Genomic DNA, 20059 nt, shown 5'->3' with positions numbered 1-20059 from the left:
CCTTTGGTGATGTTATCACTGGCCTTTAGCTGGGTTGGGCTCGGTCAACAGTCATTGGCTGAAGCTGTTCTGCTGACCCGGTTTTCACCAACCTGCCTGGAAGGTGTGTGCTGGAGTGGGTCTTTGAAAGACCACCTGCCAGAATTCAAGAGTTTATGTTGGGTATGGTCTTTAAGAACTATCAAACTAGGCCTGCCTGTTGAAACATATGAAAATGCTCAAAAACTAGTAGTCAGTAAGCTATTTCAAATATTTGGGTTGGAAAAAGTTAATGTTATATGGACCCAGGATAACACAGCTGATCCGGCATTTTTATTTGTAAGATAATAGGCCTACTGTAGACCAATGTAAATGTACGCCCTGCTTCATCGGAATGACTTTTGAATAAGTTTGTTTCGTTTTTCAATTGGATGTTTGCTCACTTTATTTGAAGTGATCACTGGTTTGCGTATCCTACTCCAACCTTCCACGAATGCAGACAGACTGTATGAACGTGCGCCAGACTCGTGTGACGTCGTCTCACTGTCCTGAACAACAGGGCAGTGGGGTGGCGTCGCGTCACATCGTTCGCCTAGCTCCCATTGGCCGACGCGACTCACCCGACACAGCTGTGACTGTTTTCTGCAGAGGAAGTCTGTCTCTGGAATGAGGTCTGCGCTCAGGAATGAAATTGCAGCTTTTTTCTGCCTCTCTCTCCCAACAGTGATGTGATCTAACAACGTGATAACAGTCTTAGAGCAGTACAACTCACAGCTTCATCATTGTCGAGGTGCGAATGAACAAAGTCGGTTCTCGTTAGATCATACAGTTGGAACGTCTGGAGATCAAGGTTAGAAGAGATCGATTCATTCTGCGTTGCTATTGTCAATTGATAATCATAGTAAGATTGTGGCAAATTGAAATGTAGTGGTAAAACTGCTTGAGAAAAACATGATCTACAAAGGCCAGGCTAGACACCTCTTTTATTTGATGTCTAGCTTAGTGGTGGTCTTGCAACATTGTTGCCGGTGTTCCTTTAGATTAGATATAACGTATTGATGCAAATCTGTGTTAGCTACGATGTATTAACGCATCTTTGTTGTTTCCAGCACTCTTAAGTGCCAAATGCCAAGACTAGAAGAACACTGTTGGAGTCGATCCTGTGCATCGAGGGTGGAATCTAATCATTTTTCTGGGGGAAACTGGGTCGCATCGAGAGCTGAAGAAATGATGTCCATTGTCACGACAGTGCTCAGCAATGCATATGGCTCGCTGCACAGTGTGCGAACAGCAAACTTGATCAGACGGGGTCTCGTCCTTTTCACCGTGGGAGTAGTTCTTGCATTGGTGCTCAACTTGCTGCAGTTACAAAGAAATGTGACTTTGTTTCCCGAAGAGGTGATGGCAACTTTGTTTTCATCAGCGTGGTGGATTCCCCCTTGCTGCGGCACGGCAGCTGGTGAGTTGTCACTTTTAAACCTATATCTTGAGTTAATCATTCTGTATGAATGAATGAGGTTGCTATATGTACTTTAAATATGGATCAAGGAATGTGAATTGGGCTTTGAAGGGGGGAGGGGTGGGATAGGATGGGGATAGTCAGCTTGTGTGTTTCATGATGCCATTATAGGCAGCTAACTACAGCCTGGGCTACATAATCATTTACCGTTTATTCCATCATTGTTATTGTTCTATATATTCATTGTGTAAGTGTTCTCGCAGCCATGAGCCCATAATGGTGAGTGTTTTGTCTGGGGAAAACATACAGTAGTATTTATATTGCCCTCCAATGCTCCAATAGGCTTACCTAGAAACAGCCGGATATGGAGGGTCATTAGGGTTGTGCTTCTTTTTCATTGGCTGCTTTCATAACGGGTGAGCTGTGGAGGTGGTCCATAATTGGCTGCTGCCTCGAACATGCCACTACAGAAAAAGAGAAACAAGGAAGTCGTGTGCAGTCAGAATTAAATAAATAAATAATTTTCACCACCAACCCCTCCCTCATGTTCTTGAGAAGTAGTGATTCACAAAAAAACAGAAATAAGAATGTTACAATTCAATTTGGAGACAATGATGTAACGTTTTTATTTTAGTGATACAATGTTCCAGACTTGTCTTTTCACAGGTTACAGACATGTTTGCAATGACTGATAGGCGGGAAATAATAAAGTGTCCCTGAAAGTGAAAGTAGAAAGCAATCTTGTTGTTTGTTTCATTTCTGTCTATTTTGATCCCAAATTGAAACTCAAAGAAATACCATTTTCAAGCCCATAGAACAATATGAGTCAGTTTGATTTGTATGTAGGCTATTTAGTGATGTACTAACTCAACTGTCCTTTCTGCAGCTGTTGTTGGCCTGCTATACCCCTGCATCGACAGCCATCTAGGAGAGCCCCACAAGTTCAAGAGGGAATGGGCCAGTGTAATGAGATGCATCGCAGTGTTCGTTGGCATCAACCATGCCAGTGCTGTATCCTTTCTAAACAACAACAACTTCACAATGTGCACGCTCTCATGTTGGCTACCTCCAATCTAGAAAAGGACGGACACATATTTACACCAAAGTAATTTTATCACATCCAGAGCTTAAACAAGGATGAGGGTCTACTAAATGTGTAATTAATAATTGAGTAACATTCTGTGATTAGTTTGATATATTATATTGTTGTTTTACTACTTTTACAGCCCCGAAGGCAATTCAGCTAGTGTCAGTGGGACAGTGTGTGGAATTCCCCACAGCATTCCTGCTTGTTTTGATTCCTTGACATACCTTCCAAGTATGTATGGAACAGATAGTTGCTTTAAACATATACACTGCTTGTGCCAACCACACTGTAATGCTTTGATGTAACAGTCAAACAAATACTATATTTTATAAACATATTTGAAGGGATTTTTTTACTGAAGAGATACTAAGAGATGATGACTGTGGGGAAGAGAGAGGTTGTGTCAAAGGGTAGTAGGCCTGGATTCGAACCTATGCAAACAAATACAGTCTTTGTCCTTAACTGCTCCATTTCACAGAAACTACACTTTGCCAATAATGCCCAGCTGTCCCTGACCCTGGCTGCCCTGTCCCTGGGACTGTGGTGGACGTTTGACCGCTCGAGGAGTGGCTTCGGCCTGGGCATCGGGACGGCATTCCTAGCCACCGTTATCACACAGCTGCTGGTCTACAACGGCGTCTATCAGTAAGTCAAGTCACGCTTTTATTTTACCATGTCACGCTAACTGAGAAGTTAACCCCACACTGTAAATCCCAAGGCATTTTTAACTCAAATACTTCTAGTAAGTTTAACTCAAAGTAAATGAAAAGTCATTACTTAAAATATTTGTGGTACTGACTCAAAACTAAATGACAAGTCACTTCAACTACATTTTAAAAGTTATGATAACAAATTAACTTTTTACCCAGCATGCTCTACTGCAGGTTGATTTTGTTTTGATTAATCTTCTGCTACACAAAGATAAATATCATCAATTTTTCTAAATTAATCCAATCATTTAGTTGGATTTTTTGCACCCGTTGCTGAAATGGTTGTTCCAGTTTAAATGGCTTAGGTAGTGTCCTCCCACTGTTCCTAACCCTGGCAGTCATTATGTATGCAGGTTGCGGGTGAATAAAAATGTAAACTGTTGGATATCCTAACTCTTGTTTTTTATTTTATTGTTACATGTATTTCTACACACATTTTACATACATGGCACTTTTATTTTTCTACTACAGTAGTTACATAGCAAGAATAAAGTAATTTGATATACATTACATCTGGATAGATAGTACTTATACATTATACATCGCGTTTTCAGTCTTAACTATTATTGAACATGATTTTAAATTCACCCCTCAGCTACTCTGTCCATCCCACCTATCTCCGTAAACTGCCCTCTTGTGATTTCCAGGTGCCATATATTTTCAAATGTTTATTTTTCAATTACTCATCACTTTGCAAGCCAGCAAAATGTGACTTGCAGGTAGGGTTGCAAAATTCTGGTAAATTTCCCAGGTTTTCCAGGAATCCCGTTGGAAGATTCCTGGAAATCCTCCAACCAAGAATGTTTTTACATCTGGAAATTTTGGGAAAGTTACCAAAATGTTGCAACCCTACTTGCAGTCCTGATGTGGCCTGTAAACCATGAGTTTCAGGCCACTGTATTAGTGTAAAGCTAGGCCTCAAAATAAGGCCTTATGAGAAATGTAATGTCATAAAGAGTTATAATATTCACCTAGGAACTCACTTGAAGGCCACAGGACTGAAAATGAACGAATTCAACAACCATTTCTCTGTCACTAACAAATACAGTCATGGGTGGTAACTCTACAATTCACTCAAATGCAAAGCACACTGGGAAATTATATTGGAGGCGTGGCTTAGTGGGGGCGTTACAACTCAAATCTGGACCACCTACAGGGTCACAGTGACTATCGGTTTGAGGAGTAACTACAAAATCACTTTAAGTAACTGTACTCAGATATATTAAGTGCAAAGGGTTTCCTCAAAAGTTTTGAGTAATGACAGCACATTGGGGTTAACCGTGCAGACCAACTGTCAAAAATGCATTCACAAGATATAAGATAATAAGATATGCCGTTTTGGAGACGTTTTTATTCAAAGTGACATACAGTGCTGCAAGTATACATTTTTTGTATGGGTGGCCCCAGCGGGAATAGAACCTATATTCCCGACGTTGCAAGTGCCATGCTCTACCAACTGTGCTGCCATGACCATATTATGATGTTATTATATTTTGGTGGATGTTATGGTATCATTACTTACCTTAAAGTTTTAGTACAGCCAGTGAATCAAATAAGGTGTTTTTTGAGAAAAGATGTCTATCTCCTTTGTGAATGACGTATTATTAAAGTGTATTTTCTGGAACTGGTCTCAGTCACCTGATTCCAGTAAAGAGGATCTGACAGATAAGACATGAAAATGAAAGCAATTATTTTTTGGTGATACGGATTCCCCCATGCCTCTACACCCAATTATTGGCCCTCCTACCTGCCTCTGTGGCACCTCCTCAAAAACATCCTGGGGAGAAGGAGCACTCTGTTGCTTCAGTGAGGGGCTTACAAAGAACTGTGTTCAAAAGGCCTCACAGCTTCTGTTGACTGAAGGGAAGAGAGAGATGAAATGGAGAGGGAGATGATTTTATATTTCTGCATTAAACTTTAATAATGCTGCCTTCCCCCTTCCGAGATCTGTTTTTGAAACTGTGTTTAAGTTGCCATTCCTCTTTTAAGACTTGTCTCGACATGTCTTATTTGGGGCTAGATTTGACTATTGGGGCAGATATTTAATTTAATCTGATGTATTTTTCTCCCTCTCTTATAGATACACGTATCCAGACTTTCTGTATGTGCGCTCTTGGCTTCCATGCATATTCTTCTCAGGAGGAGTGACTGTGGGGAACATAGGACGCCAGCTAGCCATGGTAAGTCCTGTCCCCTATTTTCTTAGTCAAATTCTGCTGGTTTGTAAGCACATGAACACATTGACAGCGCATTGACATGTTCATGTGGTACGAATGTTTGTGAGAGAAAAGGCCTGACACAACACAATGTCGGCTATAATGCCTTCATCAGGTGTACGCCCGAAGTCTGTCCTTATTCTGTGTAGAGTTCTTCACAGTCACGTCCATTATACGGTTCGACTGAATTAAAGTGTGAAAACAAAATTAAGCATGTTGTTTTGTTTTTCACAGTAACAAGCCAGTCTTACAGCGAGTCCTAGAGCTAAATGTACCAAAGGGTCATTTGCTGCTTGTTGTTTTTGATTGATGGTGTTTGAAATGTTGGCAGTTGGCACGAGCTTGCTTTCTTTTATTTATTTTTCTCTCACTCTTTTTCACTCTGTCTCTCTCTGAGATGGATTAAGACTCTTTACCTTTCATTCAGTCTTTTAGAGTTGCCTTTGAATTGTTTTCAAACTTGCATCTTGTGTTTCTCAACAAAGCAGCCAGCTTGGTTGTGGCAGGAACGCGTTAGCACTAGAGTTCAGTCAACTGGGTTGCATTCACTAGGCACGAAACAGAAGAAAATGGACTGAAACAGTGAGGGACTACAAGAACTTGTCCAATATGAAACGCTTATTTTGGTTTTTCATTGCAAAACATTTTGCTACAGTTTGCACTAATAAAAACGACCCTGATTATTGTAGCTAATATTTGATCGGGGCTTGGCTGGAGTAGCATTTTAAAGGCCATTAAGAAAGAGTAGTGGTTAGGAATTACACAGTTAGAAGCCATTTTTAGTGATGTGTTAATTTGAGCTTTTGTTCATTATACTTGTAGTTGTAGTATAGTATGAAATCAGGCCAGCGATTGAACTGTTGAGAAGCTGACTCAAGTTTTTGTGCTTCCAAAAGTTTGAAATGACAGAAATATTGCCTTAATAAATAACAATATTGAAAGCGCTTTTCCTTTAATCCTTCTTCAGTAGCCTACGTATAACTGGTTATGTAGCTTTACCTTTCTGTTTTATGTGGTTGTTGTCATCTACAGTGCCTTGCAAAGGTATTCCTCCCCCTTGGCGTTTTTCCTATTTTGTTGCATTACAACCTGTAATTTAAATTGATTTTTATTTGGATTTCATCTAATGGATATACACAGAATAGTCCAAATTGTTGAAGTGAAATGAAAAAAATAACTTCTTTCAAAAAATTCTAAAAAATAAATAACGAAAAAGTGGTGTGTGCATATGTATTCACCCCCTTAGCTATGAAGCCCCTAAATAAGATCTGGTGCAACCAATTACCTTCAGAAGTCACATAATTAGTTAGATTGCACACAGGTGGACTTTATTTAAGTGTCACGTGATCTCATTATATATACACCTGTTCTGAAAGGCCCCAGAGTATGCAACACCACTAAGCAAGGGGCACCACCAAGCAAGCGGCACCATGAAGACCAAGGAGCTCTCCAAACAGGTCAGGGACAAAGTTGTGGAGAAGTACAGATCAGGGTTGGGTTATAAAAAAATATCAGAAACTTTGAACATCCCACGGAGCACCATTAAATCCATTATTAAAAAATGGAAAGAATATGGCACCACAACAAACCTGCCAAGAGAGGGCCGCCCACCAAAACTCACGGACCAGGCAAGAAGGGCATTAATCAGAGAGGCAACAAAGAGACCAAAGATAACCCTGAAGGAGCTGCAAAGCTCCACAGCGGAGATTGGAGTATCTGTCCATAGGACCACTTTAAGTCATACATTCCACAGAGCTGGGCTTTACGGAAGAGTGGCCAGAAAAAAGCCATTGCTTAAAGAAAAAAATAAGCAAACACATTTGGTGTTCGCCAAAAGGCATGTGGGAGACTCCCCAAACATATGGAAGAAGGTAATCTGGTCAGATGAGACTAAAATTGAGCTTTATGGCCATCAAGGAAAACGCTATGTCTGGCGCAAACGCAACACCTCTCATCACCCCGAGAACACCATCCCCACAGTGAAGCATGGTGGTGGCAGCATCATGCTGTGGGGATGTTTTTCATCGGCAGGGACTGGGAAACTGGTCAGAATTGAAGGAATGATGGATGGCGCTAAATACATGGAAATTCTTGAGGGAAACCTGTTTCAGTCTTCCAGAGATTTGAGACTGGGACGGAGCAGGACAATGACCCTAAGCATACCGATAAAGCAATGGTTTAAGGGGAAACATTTAAATGTCTTGGAATGGCCTAGTCAAAGCCCAGACCTCAATCCAATTGAGAATCTGTGGTATGACTTAAAGATTGCTGGACACCAGCGGAACCCATCCAACTTGAAGGAGCTGGAGCAATTTTGCCTTGAAGAATGGGAAAAAATCCCAGTGGCTAAATGTGCCAAGTTTATAGAGACATACCCCAAGAGACTTGCAGCTGTAATTGCTGCAAAAGGTGGCTCTACAAAGTATTGACTTTGGGGGGGTGAATAGTTATGCACGCTCAAGTTTTCTGTTTTTTTGTCTTGTTTGTTTCACACCCAAAAAATATTTTGCATCTTCAAAGTGGTAGGCATGTTGTGTAAATCAAATGATACAAACCCCAATTTTTATTCCAGGTTGTAAGGCAACTAAATAGGAAAAAGTGGGGTGAATACTTTCACAAGCCACTGTATGTCATTTTGTCTGTAAATGTTGATGGTTTAATTTTGTCTTTAGCGCTCTTGAATGCAAGAAATATTCCTGTATAAGACCAACTAAGTTCTGGGACGTACATTATGTTCTGGTATGGTCTACATATGCTTAACACATGACTCAGGGCTCTGACGGGATGTTCTAAATCAGGAGAAACAGGAAGAGGGAGAGGGAGAACTCTCTCTTCTAGACACGTATACCATTTAGGGGGGTTAGGGAGGCCTTGAGGAAGGGGTATCACAATTTACTGCAACCCCAGTTTTAGATAATCTTTTCACAGTTGGACACCATGGTCCACTGTATAATAGCCCTATAGTCTACTGTCAAGAACTGCATAACTCAGCCTTATGTTAAAGTCGTCAATAATGTTCTTCTCCGATCCCCATTGTGGATGTTACCACTGTAGGAAGATGTCTGTTGTTTGCTGATATTGATTCAGATGTAGAGCATGATATATGAACATGGGCTTTCCTCTCTCTCCCTTCAGGGTGGTGTCGAGAAACTCCACAACGACTGAACAGAGATCAGCTGAAGAGGAGAAAGAAGGAAGACTGACAATATGGAGAGCAGGCGTAACGGAACCAAGTCTGCCGTCATGGGGAGAGACATTTAAATTAGAAAGAAAATAGACTCTTATTATTTTGTTACTACTTTTCTGTGCGTTATAACAAAGAGCTAGCCAGAACACCCTTGACCTAACGTGCCATGACTTCTGCACCTCCTGGTGGCCAAAATAACTTATAGTATTAGGCTAGCAGTTAGCCGCTATGCTATCCCTATTAGGGTCCATGTAGCATTAGTCCTGAAGCTAGCCGCAAAGCTATCCCTGTTAGGGTTCATATAGCATTAGGATAGCAGTTAGACGCTAGGCTATACCTGTTTGGGTCCAAATAGCATTAAGCTAGCAGTTAGCCGCTAGGCCAACCCCGTTTGGGTCCATATAGCATTAGGCTAGCAGTTAGCCGCTAGGCTATACCTGTTTGGATCCAAATAGCATTATGCTAGCAGTTAGCCGCTAGGCTATCCCTGTTTGGGTCCATATACCATTAGGCTAGCTTCTAGCCACTAGGTCCTCCCTCACTATGGCAGGACAGTATTTGCCCTTCCAGTTCTTCGAAATGAAAAGTTAACTGGTTTCAGTTTTACAGTGTAAGAGTGAACTATTTGCTTTTTGCAGGTGTGTGTGTGCACGTGTGGATTTGTGCAGGTCTTAACAGAAAAGATGAGGTGAAAAGATGGTGCTACAATGTTTGCTTTTTTGTTATGCCTGAGTACAAAATGACCTTAAAAGGGAAACGTTTCAGAGCTGTGCAAAAATGTCCGATACTCACAGAGACAGTGACCAGCGGTATGTCACCGATGACATGTATTGTGTGTTCACAATATTGTAATTAACCAAGAGAAGTATTTATCTCTGAGAAATTAGAAAGCCAACACCTATAACCCCAAACCAAATATACATGAGATCACAGATGATGTGACCATGTTTTGAATGATGTACCATGATGCTACAATAAGTAAGCATATTCATGGTTGCAGTGAAATCAGTAATGATAACAAAAAGGCACCTGAATGTAATCGGGTGTGAAAGCTCACCTCTTGGCTGACTTCCTGGACATGGTGTGCAACCTGGAGGTGACCTATGACCCCTCAAATGAATGGCAGATTTCCTATTTTGAATTTTCCAGACTAAGCATTAAAGTTTAGGAACATACATTAAGAGAAGGAGACAGGACATTTTTACTATGGCCTTGAGGATTTGCAATCTGTGATTGCCTTTGTATTATATAATTGAGTGCTTTTGTCACTACTATACCAGTTCAGTTTTATTACTTGTACATCATTATATATTGCTTACATGTATAATCACTTCCCTATATAATCAGACAGGTATTACCACACTAGACCTAGTTAGTTCAATAGTTGGGGGGCTAACGAATAAAAGTGCAATCACATATATACTTGAGCCGACTATTCTTATTTATTATTTCTGACAAAGGTTAAGAGATGAGACTCCGTGGACTCAGATGCAGTGTGGATATAGAAAAGGTGCATAAAATAAGCAATAACAGCAGTTTTTGTAAAAAAAACAAAAAGTATGTCTGAGATGACTGTATACCAATGACTATTCTCACCGTGAGAAGATAAAAAACATTGTGTCAAACTGTTTGTAAATTCTCCTAGTAGTTAAAATGTTAGTAAATGGGAATACAGATTATTATGTGTTATGTTTTGTGATGTATAGATCACAGAGGGGTTGGTTGGTACGCCTGGTTCGGTGTGAATCTTTGCTCAATTTCAGGTGTTCGTCCCAAATGGCACCCTATTCCCTATATACATATGGGCCGTGGTCAAAAGTAGTGCACTATATAGGGTGCCATTTTGGATGCACTCCAGGTGTGCTGCTGGGAGAAAATGAAGCTTTATTATTGGGGTGGTTGAAACACCTATTATTTCAATGTGTAGAGAGTGTGAGTATGTGTTTTCAGCTGTGCATCATTTTTATTACCTTGGAAAATAAAAAGGAACTCCTAATGACGTGTGCGTATCTACATTATGTCTACATAGTTCTGTCAAACATACAGATACAAGAAGATTTGTGTGCACATCATTTTGAGCCCAATGCATGAAGTGTTTTTATGAGAGTTTACCCCTTTGGTAAGTTTGCCATCTGAAAATGTAATTGATACAAACACATAAGGTATGCAAATGAGACATAACAAAAATATAGATGCTATTTTATTCAGAATTTTGATCACTAATTAATAGTTTTATTCTGTCTTGGAAAACGCAGGAGGTATAGTGGAGATTCTGTCTGCGTCCAAAAGGGTACCCTATACCCTATATCAGGGATGGGCAACTGGCGGCTGCCCCTTCTTTTGTAGGCCCACGGAACAATTTCCCCCTTTACAATTTCCCCCTTTAGAATAGTAGAATACTACACAAGGTGCAATTTAGACATTTGGTTGTGCATCATCAGTTTTTATTTTGTTATGTCAGTTAATAGCTAGGTTGACTTGTTGCGGATAAAAGTATTTGCGCAATGACATGGTGCACAAAATAAATGACCACTCTGTTATTGGCATGTGCGCTCTAGCCAACTGTTCACAGAAACAGTGCAGGTATAGCCTACATGAAGAGATTATTATGGACAAAAGAGCAAGATTATTTTTATTTGTCAAAGGCAGCCAAGCATCGATCATCATGTCACCAGAATAATAACACCCTCTATATTTATTGGAAAGGAGCATCAAGCTCATCACCGTGCACTTTCACCACCCTGTGAAGTTCATCGTCATTTATTTCATCTGTAGCCTAATAAACTGCATGCTTTCCTGAGTCGTAGTGGGAGGACCACACAACATGTCATCGTGTGAGTCCAAGTTTTCTTCGATATGATGGTTATCATATCAATATTTGCGCATAAAAGTGTTTCCACCTCCATTTCTCGCATAATTCATTTTACTGACACAAAAAGATCCCACCTTGTCTAGTGTATTTAGTTTTGGCAACATTTGGCAAGTTTACTGACAAATTTGCTGTTTCCATCAGGCCTTCATTTTTTTATCCGACATGTACTTTACGCGCATAAGAAGGTTGGATGGAAACCTGGTTAGTGACAGTCACTTAATTAGCCCATGTCAGCAAAACAGTATTAAGTCAGGGTGTATGCAGACCAGAGCTCTGCTATCCGACCCGAGCCCAACAGCCCTGACATTATACATCGGGTTAGAGCCGGGTAAGGCCTGTTTTTTCATCAATAACTAGGGTATGGGCAGGGCTCGGGTAATACTAATTGATCACTAACATTTTGAAACTGAGCCATTTGCGCGTGCTCTGCTGCGCAGTACATTCATATCTGACTAAGATCATAACATGGTGTCAGAAGTGCATCAACCTCATCAACTATAAAACAGGAGAGATTATTTCACAGAAAATAATAATGTTCTTTGAGTTTTGTCGTAGTTTAGAGTTACGAAAATTAGCTAACAGCAAACTGCTGTCATGACACTTTATTGAGAGCAGAGCAGCCCAAGCGGAGCCGTTGTTATGGATACTCACATACTCAGAGCGCCATGAGCAGAGTACATGCAGAGCGAGCTGAGCGTAAGGAGCGAGTGACAGACAGACAGAGAGGAGCAGCTAATGGATTTACTAACGTAGGAAGTGATTTCAGGTTTCGGGCAGGGCCTTAAATTTGGCAGAAGCAATTGGGCCTGGGTAGGGTAGGGCTTAAAATTATTTTTGTGGCCCTCGCCCCCATCAAAGTTGCCCATCCCTGCCTTATATAGTGCACTATATAGGGAACAGGGTGTCATTCGGGACATATTATTATGAATAACTCCCATGGTGCTGCCCTTCAACCTTTACTTGCTAAGCTGATGCTTTCAACAGTTGCTGAGTAACCTAGTGAGTCATCGCTCTCTCTGGTTGTGCAAGGGCAACGAGTATTAAAGGCACAAGCTATAGCATAGTTAGAGGATTATTAGGACAAACTGCAGTATTATAGAGGAAGAAGAATACTTTGTCCGTTTTCATTTAGAGAATGGATTTTTTTCTCATCCATTTTATTCATCACTGTCCTAATTCTAACTCGATCTGCCATTGAACTCCACGTTTGTTTACAAGACTGGATGACAACAGGAATTCCTGCCACTTAATTACTACGTGTCAAGATGGCTTCCACAAAGCAATAGTGTCCAAAAGTGCTGGGGCATCAGCGCAGCTCCATTGGAAGCTCGATTAGCCCGGCTTGTTATTGTTGTGTCTGTGGCAGGGGAAGCTGAATAGAGCAGGACAGTCTTTTGTCTGAGGCCCCTGTCACAGTCTCGACTACCATTATAATGTACTCATCTATTTTCCCCTTTTCTCTCACTCCCTGTCAACCCTCCCCCTCGTTGAACTTATATACCCCTGCCTGTCACTAGGATCACTATCATAAGAGGAGGAGCACCCCCTACCCAATCTGCTCCCCCCTCGTGACACGCCTTTCTGGAGAGCAGTCTTCTATTTATACCTAGCAGGGGACTGACAGTTAACCTTTTGCACTGGGGACATTTCTGGGAGTGAGGCCAATTTTCAGGCCGGATTCAGCCCTCGTTCTGAGAGCGTTGGGTCTCTCCCGACAGGGCAGCGATCCAGCGCCACACGCCACGGCTACGTTCCCCCTCTTAATATCTCCTCCTCCACTCAGTCAGAATAATTGGCGAGGCCTCAACCCTTTTCATTTCCCCCAGAGCTGACTGAAGGACTCCAATAGACAACCGCTCAAGCCAGCACAAATCTCTCTCTCTCTCCTCTGCCCTTGTCTCTCTTTCCTCTGCCTCCCTCTCTCCTCTGCATCACGTCCTCCTCTCATACATCAGCAGTTAGAAAACCACACAGGTCCTGATACAGTGCCCTGTGGGCCAACTTGACCCAACACTTGACAGTTGGGCTGTACGTATTATGGTACCATATTATTTTCCATCCACCTCAGGTGGTGTCAAAGCCAACAGCATGTTATCATGTCAGTGTGCTCTAGGGAGCCTTACTGTGCTAGTTCTAATCATTGTGAGTGTGATATGATATGATTGTGTACCTGTCTATGTACAGTACACAGGGCCTGAGCTACATGGCTACATGCAGTGTATGTAATAGAGATGGCACCGACAAACATGGCAGCTCTGCTTCTAGCTCCTAAGCAACTTTGCAGTATTGTTTTTTGTGTGTGTTATTTCATACATTATTAGCCCAGAACTTTTTTTGTGTTATTACATACAGCCGGAAATAATTTTTGGATATCAGAGCGGCGGTATATATTTCTTAATTCCATTCTTTTACTTTTAGATTTGTGTGTATTGTTGTGAATTGTTAGATACTACTGCACTGTTGGAGCTAGGGACACAAGCATTTTGCTACATCTGCTAAATATGTGTATGTGACCAATACAATTTGATTAGATTTTTATTTCAGGAAGTATTCAGACCCCTTGACTTTTTCCACATTTTGTTACGATACAGCCTTCTTCTAAAATGGAATTAATAAAAAAAAATCTCATCAATCTACATACATCACCCCATAATGACGAAGCAAAAACACGTTTTTAGACATTTTTACGAATTTATAAAAAAAAATAAAAAACGGAAATACCTTATTTACATAAGTATTCAGACCCTTTGCTATGAGACTCGAAATTAAGTTCAGGTGCATCCTGTTTCCATTGATCATACTTGAGATGTTTCCACCTGTGGTAAATTCAATTGATTGGACATGATTTGGAAAAACCAAACCATGAGGTCGAAGGAATTGTCTGTAGAGCTCCGAGACAGGATTGTGTCGAGGCACAGATCTGGGGAAGGGTACCAAAACATTTCTGCAGCATTGAAGGTCCCAAAGAACACAGTGGCCTCCATCATTCTTAAATGGAAGAAGTTTGAAATCACCAAGACTCTTCCTAGAGCTGGCTGCCCGGCCAAACTGAGCAATTGGGGGAGAAGGGCCTTGGTCAGGGAGGTGACGAAGAACCCGATGGTCACTCTGACAGAGCTCCAGAGTTCCTCTGTGGAGATGGGAGAACCTACCAGAAGGACAACCATCTCTGAAGAACTCCACCAATCAGGCCTTTATGGTAGAGTGGCCAGACAGAAGCCTCTCCTCAGTAAAAGGCACATGACAGCCCGCTTGGAGTTTGCTAAAAGCGACGTAAAGGACTCTCAGACAGTGGCGGCTCCTGAAAAAATTCTCAGGGGGGGCAATTTTTCTGATGATTTAGGTGACCTACACACATTTTTAAAAAGATATGTCCAGCAACAACATGAAGACAGGGGCAGCATATAAGTCAATACCAGAAGCATTTATTGACTGATCTCAAAAGTGTTGGCTTACAAAAGCAAAATAAGTTATCACAGTAAAAATAATCAAGGGTGTTCTTTCACATTCCTCAACACTGCATAAACAATATGCATTTCCATAAAACACCAAATCTAATTGTGCCACAAAGTTGACAAGTCCAAGAAAAATACCAGGGTTGGTGGAGCCCTCAGTTTCATCTTTGCCTCGCAAAGCTAACTCAAACACTCCGCAAAACTTCACACACTGGATTAGCCGGCTGAGGATGTGGCGGTTCTTGCTAACCTCATCGTTGTGGTGGCAGACAGCTAGCCTGTATCCCTCATCCAGTTGAGTGGCAATGTTCACTCTCCCCAAAGCAGACAATCTCAAACAGCTATCCATGTGGGTCTTTGACAGCTCATGTTTCTTCATCTTTTCTGAAAGATGGTGCATGTCCGTTACACCAGTCGCTGTCCAAGCGGTGCTGTCTGCCGTGCCGCCTTCAGGGTGAAAGAGTAAGCAGGGGTAGCAGAAGACTGCATTAGCTACATCGCAGCCTGCTAGCCAGGTTTTTCGTTCGTACCAATTTTTGGAAAATCCTCGGGTGTAGGACTTTCCCCCTTTAGTAGAAACCTGTTGAATTATTAAATTTGGTCTGGGAGGTCCTAATTGTTTCGTTGCCAATTTATCTTGATTTGTTCAGCCGACAAAAAGGAACTTCTTTCAAAGAGACAATCGAGTTGCACTGAACGCTAGCCATCTTGACAGTAGTACGTGAATTGATTGACGCTGCTACCCGCTCTTTTCTTAGTTACGTTCATGGTTATGTTACGTATGACGAAAAGCGCGTAAGTGCAAGCCCTCCCGGAACCCATAGAGATTGTATTGAAAGCTCTGATATTTGAAAAAAAAGATTTTACATGAGAGTCTATGAGAGACTTCTGGGGCGATTTTCAACCTGACTGAAATCGCCCCAAAAGGGGCGGGGCCATTTGAAGCACAACTTTAGCCTGATTGGACATTTAGTGGCAGATCAGACGTCTAGATTAGAACACTGATAACTACTGTTGCCGTGATATAATTGATTAGAAAAAAATCCCTTCCTTTTCCCGTTTGGCAGTGCGTCGCCCATATCGCCCTAATGAACACACCGCCCTTGCTCTCAGACCATGAGAAACAAGATTCTCTTGTCTGATGAAACCAAGATTGAACTCTTTGACCTGAATACCAAGCATCACGTCTAGAGGAAACCTGGAACCATCCCTACGGTGAGGCACGGTGGTGCTTAACACATGACTCAGGGCTCTGACAGGATGTTCTAAATCAGGAGAAACTGGAAAAGTGAGAGGGAGAACTCTCTCTTCTAGACACGTATACCATTTAGGGGGATTAGGGAGGCCTTGAGGAAGGGGTATCACATTTTACTGCAACCCCAGTTTTAGATAATCTTTTCACAGTTGGACACCATGGTCCACTGTATAATAGCCCTATAGTCTACTGTCAAGAACTGCAGAACTCAGCCTTATGTTAAAGTCGTCAATAATGTTCTTCTCCAATCCCCATTGTGGATGTTACCACTGTAGGAAGATGTCTGTTGTTTGCTGATATTGATTCAGATGTTGAGCATGATATATGAACATGGGCTTTCCTCTCTCTCCCTTCAGGGTGGTGTCGAGAAACTCCACAACGACTGAACAGAGATCAGCTGAAGAGGAGAAAGAAGGAAGGCTGACAATATGGAGAGCAGGCGTAACGGAACCAAGTCTGCCGTCATGGGGAGAGACATTTAAATTAGAAAGAAAATAGACTCTTATTATTTTGTTACTACTTTTCTGTGCGTTATAACAAAGAGCTAGCCAGAACACCCTTGACCTAACGTGCCATGACTTCTGCACCTCCTGGTGGCCAAAATAACTTATAGTATTAGGCTAGCAGTTAGCCGCTATGCTATCCCTATTAGGGTCCATATAGCATTAGTCCTGAAGGTAGCCGCAAAGCTATCCCTGTTAGGGTTCATATAGCATTAGGATAGCAGTTAGACACTAGGCTATACCTGTTGGGTCCAAATAGCATTAAGCTAGCAGTTAGCCGCTAGGCTATCCCCGTTTGGGTCCATATACCATTAGGCTAGCTTCTAGCCACTAGCTCCTCCCTCACTATGGCAGGACAGTATTTGCCCTTCCAGTTCTTCGAAATGAAAAGTTAACTGGTTTCAGTTTTACAGTGTAAGAGTGAACTATTCGCTTTTTGCAGGTGTGTGTGTGCACGTGTGCGTGTGGATTTGTGCAGGTCTTAACAGAAAAGACGAGGTGAAAAGGTGGTGCTACAATGTTTGCTTTTTTGTTATGCCTGAGTACAAAATGACCGTAAAAGGGAAACATTTCAGAGCTGTGCAAAAATGTCAGTGACCAGCAGTATGTCACCGATGACATGTATTGTGTGTTCACAATATTGTAATTAACCAAGAGAAGTATTTATCTCTGAGAAATTAGAAAGCCAACACCTATAACCCCAAACCAAATATACATGAGATCACAGATGATGTGACCATGTTTTGAATGATGTACCATGATGCTACAATAAGTAAGCATATTCATGGTTGCAGTGAAATCAGTAATGATAACAAAAAGGCACCTGAATGTAATCGGGTGTGAAAGCTCACCTCTTGGCTGACTTCCTGGACATGGTGTGCAACATGGAGGTGACCTATGACCCCTCAAATGAATGGCAGATTTCCCTATTTTCCAGACTAGGCATTAAAGTTTAGGAACATACATTAAGAGAAGTAGACTGGATATTTTTACTATGGCCTTGAGGATTTGCAATCTGTGATTGCCTTTGTATTATATAATTGAGTGCTTTTGTCACTACTATACCAGTTCAGTTTTATTACTTGTACATAATTATATATTTCTTACATGTATAATCACTTCCCTATATAATCAATCCCTGACCAAGGCACTTCTCCCCCAATTGCTCAGTTTGGCCGGGCAGCCAGCTCTAGGAAGAGTCTTGGTGTTGAAGCATGGTGGTGGCAGCATCATGCTGTGGGGATTTTTTTCAGCGGCAGGGAATGGGAGACTAGTCAGGATCAAGGGAAAGATTAACAGAGTGAAGTACAGCGAGATCCTTGATGAAAACCTGCTCCAGAGTGCTCAGGACCTCAGACTGGAGCGAAGGTTCACCTTCCAACAGGACAACAACCCTAAGCACACAGCCAAGACACCGCCGGAGTGGCTTCGGGACAAGTCTCTGAATGTTCTTGAGTGGCCCAGCCAGAGCCCGGACTTGAACCCGATCGAACATCTCTGGAGAGACCTAAAAATAGCTGTTCAGCGACGCTCCCCATCCAACCTGCCAGAGCTTGACAGGATCTGCAGATACGAATGGGAGTCACTCCCCAAATACAGGTGTGCCAAGCTTGTAGAGTCATACCCAAGAAGACTCGAGGCTGTAATCGCTGCCAAAGGTGCTTCAACAAAGTACTGAGTAAAGGGTCTGAATACTTATGTAAATGTGATATTTCCTGTTTTTTTTTATATACATTTGCAAACATAAAAAAAAACTGTTTTTGCTTTGTCATTATGGGGTATTGTGTGTAGATTGATTAGGGGGGAAAACTATTTAATCCATTTCAGAATAAGGCTGTAACGTAACAAAATGTGGAACAAGTCAAGAGGTCTGAATACTTTCCAAATGCACTGTATAAGGACATCGAGGTCCGCATCTCGACATAAAATGTTTAGGAACTCAGTCGGGGTCTTAACTTACTGTTGAGCGTTAGAGCACTAGAATACCCAAGGTGCCATTTCGAAACTTGGTAGTGGCGCTACGGTCTAAGGCTAGTTGAAGTGTACCTATGATAAAAATTACAGACCTCTGCATGCTTTGTAAGTAGGAAAACCTGCAAAATCGGCAGTGTATCAAATACTTGTTCTCCCCACTGTATATATATATATACAGTGAGGGAAAAAAGTATTTGATCCCCTGCTGATTTTGTACGTTTGCCCACTGACAAAGACATGATCAGTCTATAATTTTAATGGTAGGTTTATATGAACAGTGAGAGACAGAATAACAACAACAAAATCCAGAAAAACGCATGTCAAAAATGTTATAAATTGATTAGCATTTTAATGAGGGAAATAAGTATTTCACCCCCTGCAAAACATAACTTAGTACTTGGTGGCAAAACCCTTGTTGGCAATCACAGAGGTCAGACGTTTCTTGTAGTTGGCCACCAGGTTTGCACACATCTCAGGAGGGATTTTGTCCCACTCCTCTTTGCAGATCTTCTCCAAGTCATTAAGGTTTCGAGCCTGACGTTTGGCAACTCGAACCTTCAGCTCCCTCCACAGATTTTCTATGGGATTAAGGTCTGGAGACTGGCTATGCCACTCCAGGACCTTAATGTGCTTCTTCTTGAGCCACTCCTTTGTTGCCTTGGCCGTGTGTTTTGGGTCATTGTCATGCTGGAATACCCATCCACGACCCATTTTTAATGCCCTGGCTGAGGGAAGGAGGTTCTCACCCAAGATTTGATGGTACATGGCCCCGTCCATCGTCCCTTTGATGCGGTGAAGTTGTCCTGTCCCCTTAGCAGAAAAACACCCCCAAAGCATAATGTTTCCACCTCCATGTTTGACAGTGGGGATGGTGTTCTTGGGGTCATAGGCAGCATTCCTCCTCCTCCAAACAAGGCGAGTTGAGTTGATGGCAAAGAGCTCGATTTTGGTCTCATCTGACCACAACACTTTCACCCAGTTCTCCTCTGAATCATTCAGATGTTCATTGGCAAACTTCAGACGGCCCTGTATATGTGCTTTCTTGAGCAGGGGGACCTTGCGGGCGCTGCAGGATTTCAGTCCTTCACGGCGTAGTGTGTTACCAATTGTTTTCTTGGTGACTATGGTCCCAGCTGCCTTGAGATCATTGACAAGATCCTCCCGTGTAGTTCTGGGCTGATTCCTCACTGTTCTCATGATCATTGCAACTCCACAAGGTGAGATCTTGCATGGAGCCCCAGGCCGAGAGAGATTGACAGTTCTTTTGTTTTTCTTCCATTTGCAAATAATCGCACCAACTGTTGTCACCTTCTCACCAAGCTGCTTGGCGATGGTTTTGTAGCCCATTCCAGCCTTGTGTAG

At 42.0% G+C, this 20059-nt stretch overlaps 1 protein-coding gene across 1 annotated transcript; it reads left to right on the top strand.

Moving 5' to 3' along the window:
- The first annotated feature begins 597 nt into the window (after positions 1-597).
- On the top strand, positions 598-10637 carry LOC121549999 (insulin-induced gene 1 protein). Its single transcript, XM_041862047.2, has 6 exons — positions 598-829; positions 1089-1438; positions 2325-2449; positions 3004-3170; positions 5316-5415; positions 8587-10637. Exons 2-6 carry the CDS (start codon positions 1105-1107, stop codon positions 8614-8616), a joined length of 756 nt encoding a protein of 251 aa, XP_041717981.1. The 5' UTR covers positions 598-829; positions 1089-1104; the 3' UTR covers positions 8617-10637.
- Positions 10638-20059: the final 9422 nt, after the last annotated feature.

The sequence above is a fragment of the Coregonus clupeaformis genome, chromosome 34, assembly GCF_020615455.1.
Source record: "Coregonus clupeaformis isolate EN_2021a chromosome 34, ASM2061545v1, whole genome shotgun sequence".
Taxonomy (NCBI): Eukaryota; Metazoa; Chordata; class Actinopteri; order Salmoniformes; family Salmonidae; genus Coregonus; species Coregonus clupeaformis.
Note: the sequence above shows the minus strand (reverse complement) of the source record. Positions and strands in the feature narration are given on the sequence as shown.